This window comes from Numida meleagris, chromosome 4 (genome assembly GCF_002078875.1).
Source record: "Numida meleagris isolate 19003 breed g44 Domestic line chromosome 4, NumMel1.0, whole genome shotgun sequence".
Lineage (NCBI taxonomy): Eukaryota > Metazoa > Chordata > Aves > Galliformes > Numididae > Numida > Numida meleagris.
Genome location: NC_034412.1, coordinates 26,447,894 through 26,473,095, shown reverse-complemented (window position 1 = coordinate 26,473,095; position 25,202 = coordinate 26,447,894). Strand labels below are relative to the sequence as shown.

The 25,202-nt window shown below is 39.0% G+C and overlaps 2 protein-coding genes across 16 annotated transcripts in view; both read right to left on the bottom strand.

Annotated features, from left to right (window-relative positions):
• Positions 18–17,156, bottom strand: ETFDH (electron transfer flavoprotein dehydrogenase). 4 transcript variants are annotated; one of them, XM_021396714.1, is made up of 14 exons: positions 15,831–15,943; positions 14,641–14,787; positions 13,380–13,526; positions 12,365–12,594; positions 12,055–12,136; positions 11,663–11,781; positions 11,306–11,383; positions 9,439–9,585; positions 7,567–7,707; positions 6,057–6,200; positions 3,589–3,757; positions 1,747–1,929; positions 1,195–1,416; positions 18–877 (listed from the first exon to the last, which is right to left on the bottom strand). In XM_021396714.1, the coding sequence occupies exons 4-14, from the start codon at positions 12,584–12,586 to the stop codon at positions 714–716; spliced, it is 1,671 nt and encodes a 556-aa protein (XP_021252389.1). In that variant the 5' UTR covers positions 12,587–12,594; positions 13,380–13,526; positions 14,641–14,787; positions 15,831–15,943; the 3' UTR covers positions 18–713. The 4 variants fall into 4 exon arrangements, with proteins under 4 accessions (XP_021252389.1, XP_021252387.1, XP_021252386.1 ...); XM_021396712.1 differs by lacking the exons at positions 14,641–14,787; positions 15,831–15,943 and adding an exon at positions 15,960–17,156; XM_021396711.1 differs by lacking the exon at positions 14,641–14,787 and having other exon boundaries at positions 15,831–15,956.
• RXFP1 (relaxin/insulin like family peptide receptor 1) overlaps positions 18,353–25,202 on the bottom strand; it is a 93,728-nt gene continuing 86,878 nt past the window's right edge. For 11 of the 12 annotated variants that reach the window (XM_021396704.1, XM_021396703.1, XM_021396707.1 and 8 more), the window contains 5 exons: positions 24,277–24,348; positions 23,809–24,038; positions 21,518–21,928; positions 20,848–21,066; positions 18,353–19,060 (listed from right to left, as the gene is read on the bottom strand). In XM_021396704.1, the coding sequence (XP_021252379.1) occupies positions 18,759–19,060; positions 20,848–21,066; positions 21,518–21,928; positions 23,809–24,038; positions 24,277–24,348 (1,234 nt within the window). In that variant the 3' untranslated portion in view covers positions 18,353–18,758. The remainder of the gene's footprint in view (positions 19,061–20,847; positions 21,067–21,517; positions 21,929–23,808; positions 24,039–24,276; positions 24,349–25,202) is intronic. The other variant, XM_021396700.1, reaches the window with a different exon arrangement.

The window sequence follows — 25,202 nt, the reverse complement described above, 5'->3', positions numbered from 1 at the left end:
TTTTGTGGCTTAATAGCGCTTCCTAAGAAGTCTGGTTTACCACTGAAGCAATCTGGGCAGTTTCTGGCTTTTTTTTTTAAACTATTATTTATTATTGCAGGCCTGATTCCTTGCAGGAAATAAATGCTGGCAGACATATCACAAAGGTGCAACATTAAACATTTGTTAAACCTCCTTACAGATTGCATTGCAGGTGGGCTGTCATCATCGGGAAAAAAAAACACAAAACAAATGTAACTTCTGTAAAATGTATAACACAAACAGTGACAGTTTTCTAGATTAATATATTTTCCCTACTGTGAGGTAGGACTGCATGTAGTAGAACACTTCAGATAGATAGCCAGAGAAAGCACTTTTTTTCTTTTTAAGGACAGTCACTAAACTTCCACCACACCACACCCATGATTCTGGCTATGGCTCCTGTCAACACTGAACTTGAGCAACATACCCAAGATGCAAAGTTCATTTCTTAGTCCCAAGAATAACTTTCTTCTACCTGCCACAAAACTCCTGAAGTTCTATTTAAATAAGGCTAGGGTTTAACCAGAGCCCACTGACTTTCCATTTATTGCAATAGTCATACCTAAAATTGAGAATGGCACATTAGTCTCAAACTCAAACATTCAAATCAGTGCTGTACTTTACGCTTGAGCATAAAATACTCAAACTTAGCTGCTGATTGATCAGAAGTCACTGAAAAGTTTTCTGCCAGTTTACATCCCATTATAAGCTGGTCCTCCGCCACCTTCAGGCACTACCCAGTTAATGTTCTGACTTGGGTCTTTAATATCACACGTTTTGCAGTGAACACAGTTCTGAGCATTTATCTGCAGTCTTGATCCTTCTCCTGTTTCCAGAGGGATATATTCATAAACTCCTGGGAAAAGCACAAGAGCATATCACTTCACTGGCCAGTCTCTCCTTGCATGTACAGTCAAATTCATCACAAGCATAAGGACAGAAGTATATTACCAGTGTCATTCAACAGCTTTCTTCCATGTTTACCAATTATTTTGTCAGGAAAGTATTTTTAACAACATAAATGTGAAGATCTCCGTTTGAACCCTCTTCTAGGAAGAGGACTTGAACAGAACACTTGAAGTAGTCAGCAGGCCAGGTGGACTCTTCTTGAAATACTTTTTTTTTTTTTTTAAACTTGCAAAAAGTCTCTCACGCTTCATTTTTATTACCTACCTGCTGGGCAAAATCTTTGTTCTGGTCCATCAAATACAGCCAGATTCCTGCTCACAGGGATGCTGTCATCTTTCAGAGTCAAATGAGCAGGCTGGTCATGTTCATGATTTGTACCACTTAAAGCCACAGATGACAGGAGATCGAAACTGATTTTTCCATCAGGCTTTGGGTATTCAATAGGTGTGCAATCTTTGGCTGGCTTGAGCTGAGCAAAATCTGGTCCTAATACATTTTTAACAAATAAGATTCAAATTACTATAATTTGCAGTCACTCAAGAACAATTTAATTAAGCTTTTTTGACTTCCCTCCTCATCAGAATGAACTATTTCCTAAGAGGAAGTCCTTTTCAAGAGACATAACTAAGCCAAAAGTAGAATACTGCTTTAATGCCTTTGTTTACGTGATACACTAGGTAGTATAACAAGTCTGCTAGAAGTCTGCTTCACCAATTATCAGTTTCTAGAGTTCTTGCCACTTGATCATGTATGCTCTAGCTTTAAAACCAGGAGAGACTGACACATGCATCTTCTTTCAGGAAATAATGAAATTACCTGGATGTTTTAATGTCCATGGTTCCTTTCCTCTCAGCAGCCAATAAAATATACCTGTGTAAATCATTCCTCCATACACACCAAGCATGCTATGGCAGGATGGTCGGATGTTTCTAACTGAGTACAGCTCTTTCCAGACCCAGGACTTTTTCAGGTTCTCTTCATATTCTTGCACATCAAGTCCTACAGCAGGACATTACTTGTTAGGTACCTACAGTACATAAAGGCTATCCTTGAAATACAAAATGATTGTTGAATAAAGACAATTATTAGCAACGAAAGGAGCAAAATCAGAATTTCAAATTAGTAAGGCAGGAGCATCCTAAACCATGTATTTAAGCCTCGAAGAGCCTGTTTATGTGGCAGTTGTAAGCAGGTGTCTACTGTGGAGCAGATGGCACCTCTATTGGAAAACAACTACTCTGATGGATTCTAAGATTTGACTAGGACTGTTTACTTGCAATTCAAGACCCAGGTTTTTCCATTTTAAATTGTCAAATTACAAGTTTTTTCTTTATAAGTTAAGCAACCACAAACACACTGATTTCAGTAACTTTGACTGCGGCCTATGTGGAGGACACCAGTGCTAGACAATGTTATTTCTCTCTCTCAGGAGCCAGCAAGTTAACAAGGCACATTTGACTACAAATTCCTGATTTTTGTTAAAAACACAGTAGGCATTGCACATGCTACGTGCACTACAGTATACTTAAAGCAAAGTAACTAGAAAAAAAAACAAGTTTCATTTCAAGAAAGTTTCCTGAGAGCTTTCCCATCACCATTCAGTTACTACTGCACAGGATTACATGCTCTAAATAATTAAGTTCTAAGTGTTTGTCTGTATAAGAAAACATGCTTCAGTCTCTATTTTCTGCCTCATGTAACTGTCTGAGAAAGCTCCTTATCTATGCACAAAGCAGTAATTGGGCTGTAATATTATGTCTTGACAAAACTGATAGCAGCTTATAAAACCTGCTGATAATAAGAGCACTACAGTAACCCAGTAAGAGTGACTATTATCTCAGTTGGGTTCTAAGGACTTTACCATGTTATGCTAAACTAGGAGCTTATTTGTTCAGCATACCTCTGTGCCATCTTTTGCTGCAAGTTAGAGCTTACTAGGAATGAATCCACTGCTACAAAGTCTTCTGAAATAATAATCATGGGCATGCGGCCATAGTGTCCACTTCCAGAGTAACTGAAATTCTAATGAGGTTATCTCCTGTACAGCCTTTGTTAACAGATTTAAGGGAACAAGCGAGGCTTAAGTATAACACTACACGTAGTCAGGATCAGATGATTACGTGAGTATGTTTAAATTACATACAGTAGAGAATACACAATCTCACACTGAGACGACTATAAAGATAGAAAAAGTATCTTACCACAGAAGGAAAAAAAAAATATCTTTCTAATGAAGTAGTGAAGAGTAAACTTGAGCAATCTCACTCTCTTGCTTACATTTCATCAGCTCTGTTTAATTTTTTTTTTGCTGATTGTAGTCTTTCAGTAAGACTTTTTGAATAATGAGGTACCCATTTTTAATATTTGTAGGAAATATACTATTCTTGTTAGCTTACACTGCCTGTACAAGAAGACCTTTCAGATGCTCATTATAGGCTTATTTTTGATCTAGCAGCAATACTTACTAATAACTAAATAAAAGCTAATTTCTTAAACCAATTCACCACATAAATAGTAAATAAACATTATATATCTTTCTAAACCACCACACTCATTTCAGGATTTACTTGTATTTCCTTCAGACATTAAGTTACCGCTAAACTGTTGGTGATTCAACTGAACACAAGGTAAATCCACATGACAGTACAGTGATCTTACCTATCGTCTTTGACTGGAGATTTTCATTGGTTAATTGGCTAAAGATGGCTTCTGAAGCCAACATGCCACTTTTCATTGCAGTATGTGTCCCTTTGATCTTAGGCACATTCATGAGTCCAGGACTGCAACCAATTAACAATCCACCTGGGAAGGTGAGCTTGGGTATTGACTGAAGAGGAAAAAGAAAGTAAGTGGGTTTTCTGTTTGGTTTTGAAGTGAATATAACATTCTGGCAAACTGGAATGAGACTTGACTGTCCTTTACACATGCAATCTGTACTACCTAAAAATGCACTAGAGTCACTCAATTTTTGCATGGTAAGCAAATAAGAATGCAGCCACTGTAGTAGATCTGAGTATAAAATAATGACACTTGCTCTTTCCTTACACCCTCTGTCCAGTTGCTTTACCTGTAACAAGACTGGTTAGTGTCATCCACAGATATCACATTCCACCTTCAACTTGAAGTGAATTTTCTTTTTTTTTTTTTAATTACATTTATGCTTCTATTTTCCACACAGTCTCACCTCGCAGTCTATTACACGCTGCCATCTTTTTTCCTATTTCACTAATTTTTTCTGTTAAACTGCATAGTGCCCTCTTCTCCTAAAATATGTGGTATTTGAGAGAAGTTGCTCAGCAGCCAACAAATCTACGTTTTGGTGCTAAATCATTCTCTGTTCAGCAAGGAGCATGATGTCAATGAGTTCAGTTAACTCAAACCCAAGACAGGAAGATGACTTGGAAACATCATGTGTATTTTATTAATATACATTTATCCTCCTGTAGTAACTACAAAAAAAGTACCCCCTGGAATTCAAGATAATCTGAAACAAATGTTTCTTTTCTTCTGTTTGCTCTGTCAGCACCCGTTCACTACTTACGCAGGGCAACCCACTTTTGAATATCCGAACAGCGGTCACTAGAAAGCTGTACTATGCATGGCATTCCCCTATGTCTTGGGCAATTTGTTGAATCACAGACATTAATTTGGTTCTACCTCTCATACCAAGTTATTTTAAAGACTAAAGAACATAAGCATAAGGTTGTTGATAACAGACCGTAAGAAATAATCTTACATCAACAGTAATTTTATAAATCCATTTGATGCAATGCTGTCATCAAAATGAAAACTGGAGCTACAGAACCACTTATATAAGAGAATCTTCCTGTGGTCCAGTGATGCAAATGAGCCAGACTGCTACAGTTATCAAAGCACCATATGCAAAAGAAGAGTAACTCTTTTAAGAATCTTCCTAAGTGACTCATCTGTCAGTTTTTCTTGTTTTTTAACTGAGAACATATAAATTATGTATAGATACATATTTTTATAGTATGCAGAATTTATTTTTATGTATTTTATTTATATTTTATATTATAAAATTACTTAAAAATATAACTTCATGATCAAATAGACAACTACCTACAGGAAGTTAAAAAGTTAAACTTGTTTTTGAATCAGGAGCCATGCAAAGTAAGTGACACATTGGTTTAAGTTCAGAAAAGAAGCCCAAAGATTTGGAGACAGAAGCGAAGTTTTTTGTAGTTGTACTGTGTAACTCAGCCCAAACAACGGCTGTAAGTGACATTAAAAATACTCCATTCTTTTACCTGTAAATTTGAAGCACTGTAAGAAGCACACATGAAGTCAGGACCTGACTACTTCACCTAAGTCAGAAATTCAGTAATGACTCTCTGTGATAGTGAAACAAGCGCAATGGAAAGAGTAGCCTTTATTCTGAGATAAGCTAGTGACACAGCAGTTATCACGAACTGAATATAAAGAACATGATATAACATACTTCCAGTTCAGACTGCACAGCAGACTGATTGAACACGTTATCTCAAGTGTGATCAGTGAATTACTTCATGAACCCACATGACTCAGTCCCAAGGCATTCACACTTGCATCAAAACAAAAGATTACACCAACAATTATCTTGCTGCTGAAGTTCTACTTGTATTGCAAAAGCTGCCTTATACCCTTAAAGAAGGGATTCAAAATAAAAAGGGAAGACAAAGCTGTCAGAGAACAGAGGGAAACAGCCCTATAAATTGGCTGCAGATTGCGAACACTCAGTCTAGCTACCATAACTGATTTACAGGTCAAGCACTCAACAAAACGTGCACTTAAGAAATCCCACCCCCTCCACTCACCCCCCAAAAAACAAAACAGATAAGTGGTGCTACCCTCTCCCTCAGGCTTCCAAGCAAAACAAAGAATCATCTAGCTCCTTCATTGCTAAACACATCTGCTTGCAATATAAACCCCATACACAATGTAGAAAGTAAAGTGACAGTATCAGAAGACTGCTAGTATTACAAAATCCAAGTCCAAGCAAATCATAGCAGCTGCCTACAGCAAGCTAATGTGTTTCTCCCATTTCCCCACAGCACGTAATCTGAATCTGCAGAACTACAAACACAGCTGTCAAGATCTGAAAGTAAAAAACTTCATTAAAAAATTACCTGGAGACCACCTTCATTCAGTGCTCTGGCACCATATGCAATCCTTTTGCCACCCTCCAAAGTAGGCTCTACAGTAGGATGGTGCTTCCACCTCTGAAACTCCCTAAACGGATTCAAATAGGGATTTTGATAATCTAAGCCAACCTTAAAAAGAAGTGTAACATGAATGAAAATGAATAATGAAATTTTAAAAAAAGTTAGGAAAAGAAAATAATCATGTATTAGCACATCAGCTCCTTATGTTATTTCATACTGAACCAACCTTAGGATCTTTGTACTTGAAGTACTGCCAACAACAGGACAGTATCAAGCAAGTCTGAGAATTTGCTGCCATAAGACTATGACCTACCTAAAACCTGAAGAACTGAAGTACTTAATTGCATTGTAACCACCTTCCATCTGCCTTTGAAATAAAGCAGTTAAATTAAATTAAGCATGGTTTAATGGGTAGGATAAGTAGGAAAACTCATTTCAAATTTGTGTTTCAAAAACTGCCCTAGACAAGCTGAAAGAAGGAATAAACAATTATTTCTAGATAGTTATTTCCTCACACTCATATACTGAAAACAGTTCACATCCTCTAGCTTAGTCCATTATTTCCAATGAGGTGAGCTATTGTGATAAAGCACTGGGGAAGAATGATGAAAGCAGAAAATGGGAAAAGACAGGCATTTGCTGAATGCCCACAAGTTGCATTTTATTCGAGAACTTGCTTAAAGGTACATCCTACATTTCCCATCTTTAACATATTCACAGAAAAATATAAATTGCTGAACTTTCTCTTTTGTCTTAAGGAATTATAACTGGCTCCTCTAAGTTTTATTTGGGAAAAACCAGCAAAATATGTTGAGTCAGCATGAAACAGTACCCTGATTTCTCTATCTATTCACTGCTCTTAGAGAACTATTTGCTTCTACTTCCATTACTGAACTTCATGAAAGTGCAATATAGTAACTAGTACAAGAATCAGCTCAGACTGACATAACTGAAAACTTCAAAGGCAAAAAGTGTTTGTATGAGTACACAGATGTCTGTTTTCCATTTATATCTTCTCTTATAGGAGAAACACTGCATTTCCTATGCTTCTCCTATGAAACAGACATGCATCCTACGTTGACGCAAGAATGAGGAAACAATTAAGGCTGCACAAAGTGCCCTGATTTTGACATTTTCTAACTTTGAAATATTTCACAAAAATTTTGCAAGCACAGTTTTAATTAATCATCTTTTTATGGCTTCAGCAAAATTTGAAACTTTTGCAAAAAAAAAGTATTTTTAAATTCTCCATTTTGTCCTTAACAGAAGACATTAGATCTGAAGACAGATTAATGTGACAAATTAATCTTGCCTTATAAAGGACTAAGTGCACTCAAAACTGCGGAAGTACTAAATTTGGTCTGTTGCCATTCTTGTGTTTTCATCTTCACATTAAAACAGAGAAAAGAAAATGTATAAAAATGAAGACTGAACAACAATAAGCACATATGAGAGAAAACATAACTTCACATACCACAAATCCAAGAGCAACTAAAGGTTCACCCTCATTTAAGTGATAAAGAAAGGATCCTCCATAGGTATGTCTGTCTAAAGGCCAGCCTACAGTATGTTCTACTCTTCCTGGTTTCCATTTCTTTTCATCAATAGTCCATAACTGAAATGAAGATCACCAGTAATCACTTTATACTGTAAAGCAACAGGCTTTCAATAGCATAAAAGACAAACACACAGTTAAGCGCTGAGGAAAAGAACTACAAAGATGAATTTACTCCTATGACCTAATAGTAAACTCATACAACTAAAGGCCAGGGAACAAAGCATAAACATTTGTTTGGGTTACCATTTACAAATTTGACAGCATTTCTCTTCTTTGAAAAGCTGTGCATCAGAAAACATAACTGAGACTCTAGCATTATACCCAAAATTCTCATTCAACCACAAGACTCACTTGATGAGAGACTTCTTTCTTTAAAAATAATTTCCTAACAAGATTTCCAAAGTCAGGCTTAACCATATGGCTGAATTGATTTATCATTGCTGCCCAACAAGTTGTCCTCTCTTCTCTGTCCTGTGCATCTCCAGTACTCATTTGACCCACAGCGTACTCACAGAAGCATTTTCATGTTTTCAGTAGCAGGTCAGTTTTCTGCTTACTTCACAAAACATCTCTCCAGCATGAAGTTCTGTGCCTACTGCAGTCTAATGACTGAAGGGGAATGGAACTGCTCCTTCCAGCTGCTCAGTGCCATTACAGCACCTCCAGCATAGAGGGTGAAACGTCTACACTGATGTTACAATTCAGATTAAGGAGCACGTTTTGAGTGGGACTTCTGATTGCTGCCAGTTACTGCGCTTTAGTTCAAATTATAGAGCTGACACAGAACGCATGAACTGGATTCCTTTCAGATGAAATTCAACACCAAGACTGGCTCCAGAAGCCCATCTAAAGCATTCCAGTCACAAAAAGGTACTCAGTTCACAGGACTCAGAGCTAGTCCAAAGTAAAAATAACCCTCAGATGCGCATAGCATGGATATTGGCTCATCAGCACCAACTATTTCACTTTACAGCTCCATTCCTGTTGGACTGTACTATTTGCCAAAGCAGACAGCCATACTGAAACCTGTCTCTTATCTGTACAGTAATTTTAACAACTTAGGTATGAGACATTTTAATTAAGACTACATCATGTGTAGGATCATTTACCAATTGGCTATTCTCTCCAGAAATCTAAAATAATTACTCAGTAAATACTTTGTAGTTGGAAGTATATGCTTAAAGAAATAAATTATATGTTATAGTCAAACTAGAAACAGATCAACATACCCTAAACAGGTATTTTTCATGATTGATATTTCCAGAACATAAGGTATTTTAAAAACAAAACCTGACCCTAGCCCAATTTTACAAGCCCAATGAAAGAATCAGCAGGGGGGTGGTGGGGTCAGAGAGTAAGTAGGGAAGCTCATCCAGATACATTTTAGAAAGCACAACTCATCTGAAACAGCCCTTTCCTCTCTAATGTATATAGAGAAAAATCAGACAGTCCTTCCTGCCCTCCTCAGGTATTAAAATACCCTCAAAATAGGCAGCAAGAAATCCCCTCTTGTTTACTCGAAGTACTGAAAGCAGATTTCACAAATGAGAATGATTTTAAAGAAGTGAAAATGGATTCACAGGTACCTCTAGATAAACAGAGAAACAGTAGCTGAAACAAACCAGTCAAGTCATTCAGAGAATGTCATCAATTTCAAAACTACAAGGAAGTGTTACTCAAATCATTGTAATGACTTACACAGTAGGTCAAATACATAGTAGCTTGAATACAAACTACATTGTATCTTGACAGTATTCTCTTTTATCATTAAAATTATGCAGATTATACCTCTTTCAACCCAATGCCATAGCTCTGGGCTTGACATTTCTCCCTTAGGTTGTATTTTGTGTACAGCTGTTTGGCTAGATGTCCATGACAACCTTCAGCAAAGACAGTGACCTTAGCATGGAGTTCCAAGCCTCGTTCAAAAGTAGCCTGCGAAAAAAGAGCATTTGGTAAGCAGTTATAACTGCGTCACAGCAAACTCCCAGGAAGAAAAAGCAGAGCAATATGGTGATTACACACTACTCTGTGGTCCTGACTAGAGTCTACAAAACACTGCAAGCTATGGTTCTAGTCCGGTTCTATCTTCCAGCTATCTATGATACAGTCCCAGGAAACCTCACAAGGGAATTCCAGTAGGACATGGTGCAGAGGAACCCCAACAGAACAAAGAAACTTAACCTGTAACTTCACTTTTTGCATTAGACTAGGATAGACTGGTAGATTATATTTGCAATTTAAGGATACCAGATTCTAAATATACATAATCGGAATTCTTACTATGCATTTTTACCTTCACCATTTTTTGCTTGATTGGCACTGACTACATGGTGAAACTATATTCATTAACCACAGTACTTGATTAAGCTCTGTTTAAACACATTGAGGGTAATTTTGCTTTGAAGATTATGCATACTCTGTTTATTTATCTGAATCTTAATGCATGGGAAGTACTATGAGCTGACAGTTAACGCACTTGAACACTCAGTTTACTGTAGTTGCACCTTAATTATGTACAAATTAATGAAGTTAACAGACAATATTTTAATCCACACTTTCCACAAGAATAAGTGGCAATAAAAAAATCTTGGCCTTCAGGATGCTTTAAAAAAAAAAAAAGCAAACAAAAAATGCGTATTTCCTCCTGACTTAAACCAAAACTATCTTTTATTACTGCAGCATATTACTTGCACCTCCTACTGGAGAAATGTATACCTGGAAACTGTATGTGTATATCCACTGTGGGATATACACTTGTGGGACAACATTATACTGAAAAAAAATATACCATTTCTCCCCACCATCACTTCCTCCTCTGTTGCTTTTTTTTTTTCCCCTCTTAAAACAAGGATGAGTCTTTTCTTCTCAATCCCTGCCTTAAGCGGGAAAAATAGCCCAGATTTTTACATGAAAGTACTTCTCTGAAACATTACGTAAAATAGTAAGAAACATCATCTAGGAAAGACTAAGAAAAAAAAAACTTGCACCCTGAATTTCTGTAGCCTCATAACTGCATGAAAATTGAGCTACTCTGAGGTAGTGAACTCTCCCTACATATTGCATGAGGAGGAGACATGCTTAACACAGGTTATAGATTCCACTAAAAATCAGCTGAAGTCTGACACTGAGGACAGGCTACCTTATGGATACAGCAATTGACCAACAAGCACAAAAGCATGAAGACTGAGAATGTACCTTGCCCCAGCAAGGTAGACAGACTGCCAACAAACGTGGCTGTAGTTGTATGGAAGAAAATAAATCAGCCAGAAGCACACACTCTTATATGTTGTTAGCTACCAGCTAGACAAGAGCTTCTGTTCCACCTTTACACCTTTTCTCTAGGTGTTCCTGGAACTCTTTCCCTTGTTTCCTGATTTCCCGTATGTCAAAGCATCCTTTCAGACTTTTCTCCAAGTCATCCACAGCCAAACGACCTTTTTTCAAAGGCTTTTTCTGCTCATCTCAGAAGGAGCTTACAATGTTCTGAGACCAAAACTTTCATATGTAATTGATCAATTTTATATAGAATGGAAAAAGAAACTGAATTTTGTAATCTTCCTTAGGCTGAACTGAGATCACTGACACCATTAGAAGCAGATACATCACAATTCCAAAAATTAGCTGTCTAGTTAGGGAAAACATTGCTACTTACTTTAGGTGCTCCATCCTTTTGAATGCCTACATCATTAGTTGCTATTCCTTTCACACTACCATCTTCATGAAAAAGAACCTTTGGAAAATATTTAAACAAACAAAAAGAACATTTAAATGATCTGTCATCTTAATCCATTCACAAGACCTAAACCACAACTTCTAAGCACCAAGTCTTTCCACTGTCTAATGGTCCAACTTGGAAGACAATGTAATTACGGATGTACTTTATGATCTGCTTTGCTGGATCTGAGCCTGGGAATTTAGTCACTGAATGTTGGGAACATACAAAGAATACAGGGTGCAGCAGAGGGGGTTCCAAAAACGTTCCTCATATACATGCTGATGTCATTATTACCTCAGCAGCTGCATAGCCTGGATACAGCTCCACACCCAGAGCTTCTGCTTGTTCACCCAACCATCTCACAAAGTGTCCCAGACGTACTATGTAATTCCCATGATTAACCATTGGAAGTCCTAGGCAAAAAACAAACATGCAAACACACTTGAAACAGAACACTAAGCAAAATAACACAAGCTATCTACATATCAGATGTTATTCCTTTTTCTACAACTACTATTTGAAATAATACCACTGTGTTATTACAGCCATCATCTGCATAGATCCAATCACTGCAAGTGATTCTCCATACACTTACAATACTACACTGAATTAAAATCGTTTGAGGCACAGAAAAACTGAAAAAGAAACTGAAAAGACAGTACAAAGAGCTCCTCCCCAAACCTTACCTGGCAGAATTGGCACTGGAATTCTAGATTTCTTTGTTAAAATTCCAAACTTATCTTCAGTGACAGGAGTATGAAGCGGAGCCTACATAAAAAAGAAAACAGAAACAGTGCTATGAGTTATGTTTTTCCAGCCAATTCAAAACAACAACTCAAACACAGCAAAGCAAAAAAAAAAAAAAAACAAAAAAACAACCTTATTGCTTGTGCCTTGCTAGATCAACATATTTTAAATGGTACTAGGCAATACAAAATTGAGTCAGATGGATGAATTTGTTACACACTAGTAATGTTCTTGCATGTTCATACATACCCCCCGCTCCTTCCAGTCTGGAAAGAGTTCTTCTAAGGATCGTGGCTCAAGACAAGCACCAGACAGGGTATGTGCACCAATCTGAGATGCCTTTTCCACCAGACAGACACGTATTTCTTTGCCATGCTCAGCAGCTAACTGTTTGAGACGAATAGCAGCAGAAAGACCCGCAGGGCCTCCTCCAACAATGACAACATCAGCTTCCTCTGCAAATCTTTCCATGTTTACCCCTTCAATAGGGGAAAAAAAAAAAAAGGTAATTAGATAAGCCAATCTCCAGTTTCTCCCAGCCTCTTTCTGCAAAACCTTGTTCAGTGATACTGGCTACTGGGTATCCCAGAAGTATTACCTGGTGTAAAAGGTGGCCGAACGTTTAAGAGAATGCCCCCTTCAGTACTTGGAACAGCGCACAAAGATATTAGCCTTTCAATATAACATCAGCCATAAAAAACATGATCTCTATGCACTGTAAATATCAGGAAGTTTAATATTAAAGTTAATTAGGAACCCAATGAGCTAGCTGCATCAGAAACACTTGGTGAAATTTTAGGGAAGAAAGAAAGAACTAAAAAAGATCTTTAGTCAGAACAAATTCCTTTATTATACGCTAATTAATCAGAGACATTTCTGGAAATGAAACCACTATAACTGCTAAATGCAGTGATTGGAATGCCCAGAGATGAATATTCATCTTATTTTCCTCACAGTCTCTTACAGTAAGTGCAACTAAGGAGAAGTCCAACACATACATACGTGACATAACTAAACCTTGTTGTGATACTCACTAATGCAAAAGTTGATTATGGATTTTCTTAAAATATCTAGGATCAAGTTTAGTCTAATCCCATTTGACAGCGATAAAGGCACTCATGAGATGGCAAGCATAGCATTTCATTTGGAATATAAATACTGTACTTAATACAATTTCTGTTAAAGGGAAAAACAGCAACAAATTCCAGCGCTATAAAAGCTCAATCATAATAGAAGTTTTAAAAATGCATTTTCCCCCACTAACCTTCCCATCGTTTGTCTTTGTCCCGAGGATGAATGGTATAATGGGTGGTTATGCGAGGGACAGCAGCAGTGGATGCCCATCCTGCTGCATGCAGCAAGGGAAGGCAGTCTCTCTTTATGAACTTTAGAGCACGAAAGCACTGACGTACTGCAAAAAAAACCCCAAAAAACAAACAAACAAAAAAAACACAAAACAGGTTTGCCAAATCAGTCCTTTTTGAGAACTTTCCATTTTTCCCAGCACAAGCAGTACAATAAATATGATAGTCCCTGCCCTCCCCCAAAGACTGCCAGAATAGGAGGAATTATAACCACGGATTCTTAAATTTTTAGCAGTTAGGATCACACCAAATCAGTTCAACATTCTTACCACAATACCACTCAATATACTGACCAACCATTTCTGACAGCTGACACAGGATAGCACGCACATAGAAAGGGAACATACATTTCAAGTTCCTGTTTGAACTTCAATAGTAACCCTTTGGCCAGTTCCGGCCAACTGTCCAGGTTACGTCCTCTCCCAGCTCCCTGTGCCCCCTCCATGGCAAGACAAGAAGCTGAAAAACTGAAATGTCCTTGGCTCCGTACAGCACTGCTCGACAACAACTAAAACATCAGTGTGTTATCAACACTGTTTTTCTCCTAAAGCCAAAACATTTCAGCTGAAAACAGAATAGGTGATTAGAAGGCCAGCAAAAACACCTCCCATTGCAGTCCTGCACAGCAAGAGTCAGGACATGCCAAGTAATAAGCTGGATTCTTAACGTGAATTCTGTACATAGCCAACAGAGCTTAAGAGCTATAACCTTATCTTCTCACAACTCTCAAGTATCCTTTGCCTGCAACCAGAAGCCGTGTGGTGTGATTGACACACCCGAGAGATGGGATACCATTCAGAGAGACCTAGACAGGCTTGAGCAGTGGGCCCAGGTGAACCTCAGGAATCATAGAATGGCCTGGGTTGGAAGGGACCTCAAGTTCCAACCCTCTGGTGTGGGTTCAACAAATCCAAGTGCAAAGTCTTGCACCTGGTCATGGCAACCCTCCCACTATCACTACAGCTGGGGAAGGTAAGGATGGAGCACAGGGCTGCTAAAAAGGACTTGGGGATACTGGTGGATGGCAAGCTGGAGATAAGCCAGCGACATACCCCCACAGCACACAGAGCCAACCATATCCTGGGCTGCATTAAAAGAAGAGTGGCCAGCAGGGCAAGGGAGGTGATCCTGCCCCTCTGCTCTGCACTGATGAGACCTCACCTGGAGTACTGTGTCCAGATGTGGAGTTCTCAGTAGAGGAGAGGCATAGTCCTGTTGGAGTGTGTCTAGAGGAGGACCACAAAATGATCCCAGGGATGGAACCACCTCCTCAGTGAGGACAGGCTGAGAGAGCTGGAGCTGTTCAGCCTGGAGAAGAGAAGGCTCTCAGGAGACCAGAGAGCAGCCTGTCAGTATCTAAAGGGGAGCTACAGGAAATACAGGGACAGACTCTTTAGCAGGGTCTGTTGTGACAGGACAAAGGGAAAGGGTGGATATTTAGATTGCATATAAGTTAGAATTTTTTTTATAACAAGGACGGTGAGGTACTGGGACAGCTTTCCAGAGAGGTGGTAGGTGTCCCATCCCAAAGACATCCAAGTTTAGGCTGGACGGGACTCTGAGCAACCTGATCTAGCAGTAGGTGCTCCTGTTCACTGCAGGGGCGTTGGACTAGGTGACCTTTAAGGATCCCTTCCAACACACAGAACTCACTGCTTATCATAGAATCGTTTAAACACAATGACACCTGTATACATATTAAAACACGATCATAGAATGGTCTGGTTTGGCAGGGACATCAAAGCCCACCTAGTTCCAACTCCTTACCATGAGCAGGGCTGCCCCCAACAGCTCAGGCTGCCCAGGGCTCTATGCAGCCTGGCCTTGGGCACATCCACAGACAGGTCAACCACAGCTTCTCTGGGAATCTGTTCCACTGCCTTACCTCCTCTGCAGTCTGAACAAGCACTCTCAGCCTGTCTTCACAGGACTCCTTAGCTTAATTTCTGAGATGTCTTCACGCCAGCAGGGCTGACGGCACTCGAAGTTACGTGACACAGCTAAGGACACATGGCGCTGCCCAATTCCGGTCAGCCTGTCAGCGCGGAGCCGACAGGCGGCTGCACCGCGGCTTGTTACCGCACTACAGGCCGCTCGGAAGTCACGGACAACTAGCGAGACAGCAGCGCGGAGCTGTGCTCGCACTCCCGCAGGCAGAACCGACATTCTGCTCTCCCACCGCCCACCCGTAGACCCCCCCCCCCGCCGGCCAGACACGGGAGCCAAGCCGCAGCTGCGTGGAGGCGACCTTTGCTCGCATTCCGCGCCAGTCCCGGCCCCACCCCCACCGTGCCGCGCGGCCCTGCGGCCGGTACACAACCGGCGGGCGGGAGAGCGAGGCACAGCGTTACCTCGGCCGGAAGACGGGCAGCGGGAGAACGACATGGCGACAACGCACGACCCCTCCCGACACCCCTCAGCACCGCGAGCATCTGCCCCCATGTGCATGCGCACTCGGCAGCACTCGCCCCGCCCCTTGCCTAGAACTACTGCTCCCGGCGTGCCTCCGGCGGACTGTTCTGACGTTCTGCTCATCAGCCGCTGCGCTTGAGCTGTCTGTGTTCCCGAGCGCTTGTATGCGTGCGTGTTTTAAACGTAAATCACCATGTGAAAATAATCCTGTTCAGGTTGCAATTCTGGACTTCCTCGGTAGCTCAGGTGATGTGCTGAAATAGCGCACATATTATGATATATTTCTATGAGGCAGCATTTTTGTTTTACAAAAAGTTTTATTGCTGTCAACAATTTCACACGATTTTCTTTTGTAATAAAGTGCCTTCTGGTGTCCTCATAGCTCAGCAGTGCTTACTGTCAGGATGAAGAGTTCTGAAGCACAAGTAAAAGCTTCCATCAGTTAGGAAAGCGTCTGTGAAATGTACTCTCCGATCTCGCGGAAGAACTTCCGTATTTGATCCTGTTTTATATCTTGCCTTAAGCAGTTGCTAGTTAATTAGTTTAGTGCTTACTGCTAACAGAGCCTTTTGGTCTGGAAGATCGCTTTTCTGCAAAAAATATCTGTACTGAAACTCCTGTGCATTTACCAGAGCTGTAAGGGTGTGTAATGCTATAATGTGATGGAAAGTACCAGGAGAATAGCAGGGTGGCAAAGCCTTTGGCTACAGCAAATGAGAACGAGCCCAAACGCAGCAGCCATGCATGCAGAAACAAAGGAAAAGAGCTGCTTACCTTTGGAAAGCCTCACATAGGCAGGGATCTCCAGTGAGGTCCCCTTGCCTCCACTGCCAACACTTAGATGAAGTCTGGGAAGGAGTGGATCCTGGCTCCAGCCCTTCTGGTCATTCAGCTGCATTGCATGTACCTGAGCTCCCCTGGGTTGGCCCTGCCTTCCCACCAGGTTCTCCATCACTGGTTCAAGCCGTGACTTAGCACTTCTGCTACAGGGGGGAAATACTGAAATACAATGGGAAGCTGCAGGACAAGTTAGCTGTACTGTGCACCAGCCAATTTTTCCCTTTTTTTTAAAAGAGAAGCTGTAGGTTTTTTTATCAAAGCATTAAAGTTCTTACAACAAATTTTGAACTGATGGATATTCTCGGATTACTCATAGAAACAAGGATGACAGTGAATATATTCATAATCAAGTGAATAATAGGAATATTGGTAAGGATAGACATCCTATTGAAGGCAGGGGAGCAGCCTTCTGAATGAGCCTTAGATTACACAAATCCTGTTGAACTGACTTCTGGATGTCCGGGTTAAAGGTAATCCACGTTGCAGGATTCCACTTAGCTGTATTTTTTTTCTTTTCTTTTTTTTTTTTTTTCCAGTAACCCAAAATGCTGCCAAACAACTTGGAAGAGAAGTCATTTTGTTCAATGGACAATCTTTTATTTTGATTGAATATACAATAGTGGAAACAAGATACTCAACTTTTGATTTCAAGATAATCCAAAGTTCTGTAAACAGTTGAAGTGTGAGTCACACTATTTTTAATTCTACTTCTTACATTATTAAGAAGTTAAGTGCAAACATTGGAAGTATCCTTTAACTTCATTTTAAAAAGCTTCAAATCACCAGTACAAAAGAATTTATTTCACCTTCTTGGGCTTCCAGGCCACTGGGCTGTGAGTATGGTACTAAAAGAACAAAAGAAATCATAGTAATTCTTAAGGGAAAAGATCCTCTTCAGTATGTGCGTGGAAAAGAACTGCCTCTACAGCTATCCTTACATCTTTTTTCTCAGGTAGAGAGGTTTGTTGCAGATGGATAAAATTATTGTGCTGTTTTAACACAGGGAAGAAAAATACATTCCAAGAAGTGCTGAACTGTGGTGTTCCTTAAATTATTTTAGCCATAATGCATCCATTCAGGTATACAAGGAAATAGAAATGTATATGTGATGGCACCTATTAAGACTGACAGTTATCTCCGTGGCACTCTCCTGTTATTCATTATACAGAGATAGATAAAGGCTGAAAGTGCGAAAGCTGTTGGGAGCTACTTAGAGTAGCTCATAATGAAATGGTGAGGAAAAGAGCAGCATCAAAATACTGGGGTACTCAGTTTGGTCTTCCTAGCTCTTCTGAAGAGAGAAAATTCCACTAGTTAATAGCTGGAGGACTCAGCTGAGAAACACATTAAATATATATATATATTTCTGATTCTGCCTGAATTAGAACAATTGTATAGGTGAAACAGTTGATAAAAGAAATAATGTTTCCACCTGTTTGACATTGACAAAAAAATAAATCATCTAATTATGAAATTAAAATATTTTCTTAGTGCTATTCCCTAAAGTTTTTAAGAGCTGTATGCAGTCTAAATAGTCTGCCACTCTGAAATTTTGAGAGGAATATCTTTTTTAAAGATGAAACCAGTTAACTCTGAAAAATAAAGCAGCTGTTGAAATGGGTATTTTTTAAAATTATAAAACATTTATTGAAAATAGCATTTATTTTCCCCAAAGACAGATGATTTTGAAACATTCTGATTTCGGTATGAGATGTTTTAAATGTCATTTCAGTTTTTTTTTCCCCCCACACTCCTGGCTTGTTGGAGGAAAAAAAAGAAAGAAGAGATTGACTTCTCATTCTGAACTAGAATGAGCTGTCAAAATAGCAGGTACTGTTGCAAGGCAGAAATAATACTTTATATATTGGTTCTACCTGCAAGCAGCCTAACGCTTCTTCCTGCTTTGAGTTCTGGTGCACAGGATCCGGGCGTCATACCTTCCTCGCTTGTTATCATTGTTTTAAAGCAGCAACTCCACAGCCATGAAGCTAACAATGCAGATGTCACTGTGAAGATTCCAAATGTGTTTACATGTACGAATTGAGTCTTGTTGACTGTGTAGTGATAGAGGCATCAGAGGAGTCTGTGCAAAGCACGGGCTTTGTTAGGTTTGGTGTGATTTCATGCGTTGGCCACATCTCTACCCAAATGAAGGATGGACCGTAAGCTTTCTGACTGCCTTTACCTCTCTTGGATCTTCTTTGTCTGTAGTTGTACCAAAACTGGTGAATCATTTCTTTGAAGGGTCGTGTAGTCAGAGTGTAGAGAAGAGGATTCAAAGCACTATTTATTGGCAAGATAAAAATCACCACCCAAGAAGTTATGGTACCTTGGGGAGGGAAAAAGAAAGGAAGCTGTAGTAGGCACTATATCATTTCCATCCATTAATTAACACGAGCACTTGATACTTATGAAACAGAGCTTCCTGCTTAGAGGGATGGCTGCATGCTTCCAGGTTGGCTTCATATCATGACAGGTTGTTTCTTCTCACTATTATGTGTGCACTATCCTTAGCTCTCACATCTTCTTCTCTCCACTTTGCTTCCTGTCTCTGTCTGTGATCCACATTACCTGTCCTCTTCTGAAGAAATGATTCATTATACATCCCTGATGTCCTCCCACAAAGCAATACCTCCTAACCCCTTTTTCCCCTCAGAGCCTGGTTTTGCTCTTCTGCACCAGTATTCTGTTCCTTTCAATGCAAAGGGCATTTCATACACCCTTGTTTCCTTACTGCCCTGTTGGTAAGTATCTCCGTGTTCACACCTCCATCCTTTATCATGGTTTCCTGTTCTCCTGCCTGTGTCAGTGCCTGTGTGCATTTCTTCATTACCCCATTCTCATCCTTACCGTTTAGGATGTCAGGAGAAGGCAAGAGAAGGAACAGGATTATAATGCTGAAAAGTGGTCACGGCACCGCACTGTTTGATTTATAAAACAATAACACAACTGCTCCAAACTGTACAAATACCTTTGTACATGCTGCCTTCCCCTCCACTGTCTGGCTTTATGATTTTGCTGCATTATGAATGCACTCCTGTTGATGCCTCTAACATCGTCTACAGTTTTGGAAACAAGCAGATGCATGATTCAAAAGCTGTTACAGTGCATCCCCAAAGAAAAAGAAATGGGGTTCAAAACTTCTGTAATATTAGAAAACTGTGATGTCCTTAATTTGAGTTAGTTAAAATGAATTAGTACTATTTAAGCTAGTCTGTCTAGTGCAGAATGTTTACTTGCTCAACCCAGGATCACCCTGTGGTTCAACAAGATTTATTCTAGATTTCCTTAATTGGAATACATCTGCTTATACTTTTCACAATGTGTTCTTTAAAATCTCTTAGGTTGTTTGATAACTTAATGAAGAAGCATTTTAGAAGCCCTAACATAACTGAAAACTATTTCACATGATTGACCTAATTTTCAGATATTTAACATTTAAGTCAAAACTTTGAAAAGGTAACTCCCAACACTCCTGGTCCTCATGCTAACATTTTCTTTCCAACATAGTTTACAAGAGCTACATAAAAAAGCTATTTTTCTATAGTGTGCTGGCATTAAAAAAATAAAGAAAGAGATAAGGTGTGATTTTTAATCTTTTAGTGGTTTTACATGGGGATATATTCCTAGCATGAAGAAGGTAAGCTTGGTTTTATGTAACTTAATGCTTGAAGTGTCAGTTTGCACTAGAAAGTTATTTCAGGGTAAGAATTACATGGTTTAATCAAGATAGGAAATTCTGTATTGGCTCAAGCCATAGTTAGGCAACAGAATCACCAAAAGGCATAAGATGAGAAAAGCCATTCCAATGCAAGCTTGGTTTAGAAAATCATTGTATATATTTTATAGATATTCTATGGAGACAGACTTCAAAGATTTGATTTTTTGTTGTTTTGTCTGAATTAAATGTGACTAATCTTTGTTGATTATAGTAATATAGTCCAATGCAATAATGAAGCAAAATGTAATTCATTATATTGTGTGTGCATATATGAAGATAAATAAGCATATAGTTCATTATAGTAACATGATTCAGTATGTTCAGTTCTTTGCTCTTCTAAACAAGAAACTATCTTCATGCACACTCAAAACAGCTGCGCAAAGGGAAGAACATACCTGGTATTTCTACTTGCAGTAAAGAAAGGAGTTTCAAAATAAAAATGGGTATCCAACATAGTGCATCAGTAAATACAATGAAGAAAAATCGTTTGGCAAGAGTCATCTCTTTTTTAATATGATTCCGAATTTCAGTAGCCATAATAGCTGTTTGGTGAACACTGTAGAACATACTTCCATAGGAAAATACAATGATGATAAAAGCTGCCAAGTTTACACCTGTTAAAACATTTAAATTAGTTATTTTTTAAATGCAGACTGGCAATTCCACATCACCTGTTTGCAAGCTGGATAATAGAGAAATCCTTGCTCTAAACTGCCATCCGATAGAGTTAAGCAGCCACACGATCTGTCTTGACTCAAACATGGAATCTCTATTCCAGTAATTAATTTATCATCACCTGACAAATGTCTGCTATTGGATCCAAACTGCGCAGTTCTTCTCTTTACTTCCCTGACAAAAATCTATTTCTTCAAGAACTCAATGATCCTAACTTCTTTCCAACTTCTGAGCCCTTCATACATTCTAAGATACGTAAGTATCCATCTAATATAATAAAATAGACTGGAAAAGGTCTGTATCACAACAAAGCTGTCAAATCTGTTTGAAAATCTGATTATTGTATATAAGGAAGGCTCTAATCATGTATCAGGAAGAAAGGCAACTTACCTAAAAAAATGACAACAGAATAAATCTGACTTCCCGAACTTTCTGATTGCTCTGAGTGAAGAGGGAAACAGACGCCATTGGTCCCATAGTAGTTCCTGAAAAATTCCTTATTGCTCAGTGGAATAAAAGCAACAGCAAACCCAATTATCCAGATAAGAACTAAAATGGAAATTGTCCTGCATTTTCTGGGCTTCAAACACCTAAAAGGATAAACTATGCAGATGTATTTCTCCAGAGTCAGATAAGTCAACAGTAAGACTGACACCTCTGTAGACAGAATAGCCAGCGATCCCACCAATTGACAATGAATACTGTCCATCCACAACTGAGCGTGCTTGTTGTATTCTCCACGATATTTAAGATCAAAAGCTCCAATCACAAATAAATATATTCCCATCAGACAGTCAGCACCTGTGGGCATAGTGCTTAACATCATTATTTACACATCTGAATTTCCTATTTTCTTTGTGTGTATGCCTGTTGTTCTTCAACAGACATACACACATCATCAGTACACATTTTTAAGACAGCTTATACATAGTTATAAAATCAGTGTTACGGTTGGAATGATACTGTGAATTACAATGAAGTCCATATAATTCAGCTCTGTTACTCCTTTTTGTGAGTTTTTGTTTGAACTAATAATCTATGCTTCATACTTGTTTTCAGACATATATCGAAGCTCAAATTAAATTGGTTTTCAAGCTGAAAAAACATACTTCATTTTATAGATATATCCTTTCAACCCTTTTTTGGGTTGGACTAAAGTTTAGTTTTGATTTGTCCATCTTAAAATAACTCAAAACTGATGTGCACAGGCTTCTACTAAGACTTGAAAGCAGTCAGCAAACAGAAACAACAGTGCTCTTCCTCCTCATTAGCTTAGTAGGGAAAGGCAGAATGCAGAGGGAAGCTCCTGTGCCTGCCCTGCTAGAGGGATTGCTGTGACATTCACTGAGCATTTTTTGGATCATTTGAATGAGAGCTTATATTGTAGATCCCTCAGGATATGCTCACATGCTCAATTATGATGTCAGCTTAAAAATAATGAGCATATGAGATGATCAGTTTGGCAATTATTAAATTCCAGCATTTGCTTCTCATTTTCAAGTCCAGTGCAGCAACGAGGACAGTGAGCCTTGTTTGCTTACAGTAAAATATCACGACACTTTTCCCCTATTGGATTTTATATGGACCATCCAAGAAAATGCTCAGTAACAAATATTTCTGTTATGCTAGACTAGCAATTGAAGAGGAGCTGTCGACACAGAGCTGAAGGCGTCTCATGTATATACACACACACACACACACGTGCATATATATAGTCTCATTGACTAGAAGTCTTGTGTGGTTCTCAGATTTTTTCAGTGGTTAAGCAATAAAAAATTGAGAATCACTGACATACAGTATATAGAAATGCTGCAATTTTGTACAGTGCTGACAATTACTATTCAAAATGCAACTAATACCACTTGTGAAATACTTAGGTTTACATAGGCTTGTATTGAGATTTTATTACCATTTCAAATACCCCATCTCATGTATTAAAACCTTTAATTCTTAAGATTGGGGAGCTAAGGGTGATTGATTTTCTGTATTTGCATAAATAACTTTTGCTTGTGCAAACAGAGACCGACTTTTTACATGGCCTGATAATGACTGGACAAGAGGGAATGATTTAAACTAAAAGAGGGGAGATTTAGATTAGGTATTAAGAGGAAATTCTTTACACAGAGGGTGTTAAAGCCCTGGCACAGCTGTCCAGAGAGCTGTGGGTGCCCCATCCCTGGAGGTGCTCAGGACCAGGCTGGATGGGGTCCTGGGCAGCCTGAGCTGGTGGGGGCAGCCCTGCCCATGGCAGAGGGGGTTGGGGCTGGGTGGGCTTTGAGGTGCCTTCCAACCCAAGCCATCGTGTGATGCTGTGAATAATGTTTACACATGCAAATTACTAATTTACTCAAACACATATACCAGAATTTAGGTTTATGGGCCTTTGAAAATATTTTTTTTTCTTCTTGCTGAAGAAAGTGAAAACTTGACACAATATCTACAGCATTAAAATCATGAAACCTTTGCAGTTTATCAACTGTTCATTGTTATAGAACAAAGGCAGCATCCAACAAGACTTCCTGGTGTGTAAGATATGGCATTTTGTGTTGCCATTCACAAGAGCATGAAGGTTCAGTTTATCTAATGATGGAAATATGTCACTGTATTATAACAACAAATGTTATACACACTATGAGCAGATTAAGACAATATTCTTCTGCTTTTAAGCATGGAATACTCACAGCAGAGAGACATTATTGAGATGGCGTGGAGCTTATTTTCCGATCTGATGTAAGGCCTCATACAGATAACAAAAATATTTCCAAAGCAAGTGATGGTAGATACAACCCAGACAAACACCCTCTGTATAATGCTAGCTAAGAGATTCTCCAGGGATGAAATCCCGTCGGTATTAGGCTTACAGCTGCGCACATGAGGGGCATATCCACAGTACTGGAACTTCTTGAAATATCTAGTCATGAGAAAGAAAGACAAGAAAAAGATGGCTCTATTTTGTTGTCAGAATATAAAACCTCTTTGGTAAATATTCAGAAAACACATCCTGAAAGAAGATAAATGAATTTTAAATTGTCTAAGTTGATAACTGTTCACATGCCCCTTTTCAGACAGTTTCCTTTTTTCTTATTCAGTAATCTGCGAATTGTGAAATTCCAACCAAAGAAAACAAGCTGGAATGATTATCTACTTACATGTGGGTAAGGTTTCTAAGTGGTCTGAACATTCTTCTCTGGATGTTTGCAATTTCAATGCCCTCCAAGCTGCTGTAAACAATATATTCTCAATAAAATGCAATAGAGACTCAGTAGTAAAACGACAAATTTAGAGAGCATTTATATTGTATTCATATGATGAAATTATGAATTCATAATATGAAATTAGAAATGAACTTAATTGTGTCTAATCTGTCATTCCTTTGAAACTTGAATAGAAACCCTAAGTAAAAGCTAAAGTGGAACAAAATGAATCTCACTTGATTCTACTAAGCTTGCTGTTTTTCCAGAATCACGAAGGCGGCAGTTTCAGTGCTCTCAGCAGTGCAATCAATGATTGCCATTCCCAAGTATTGCTCTACCAATGTTCTTTCACCATCTCTGGGAAAATAATAACTTGTTCCAATAGTGATTTTTTAAATTTCTGCCTTCTATCCCATGTAGTGCTTTACTAGACAAACAAACCACTGCAGGAATGCAGTCTTTTATTGTGTCAAGAGCAGAAGGAAGCTGGTACACAGAATTCTGCATATTAGGGAAAACGTTAGATTTCTGGTGACACATAGAAAGATTTCTTATTTGATTTTTTTTTTAATGCATTGAAGACAGCACTATAATATCTCCTACAGCACTAGATCAATAAAGTGTAACTGCGCAAGCTGCTCTTTTAGAACTTCAGTTTCTATATTATAGAATCATAGAATTAGCTAGGTTGGAAAAGACCTACAAGATCATCCAGTCCAACCATCCACCTACCTAACCCCACTAAACCATGTCTCTCAACACTATATCTAAACATTTCTTGAACACCTCCAGGGACGGTGACTCAACCACCTCCCTGGGCAGCCCGTTCCAGCGCCTGACCACTCTTTCAGAAAAGTAGTATTTCCTAATGTCCAGCCTAA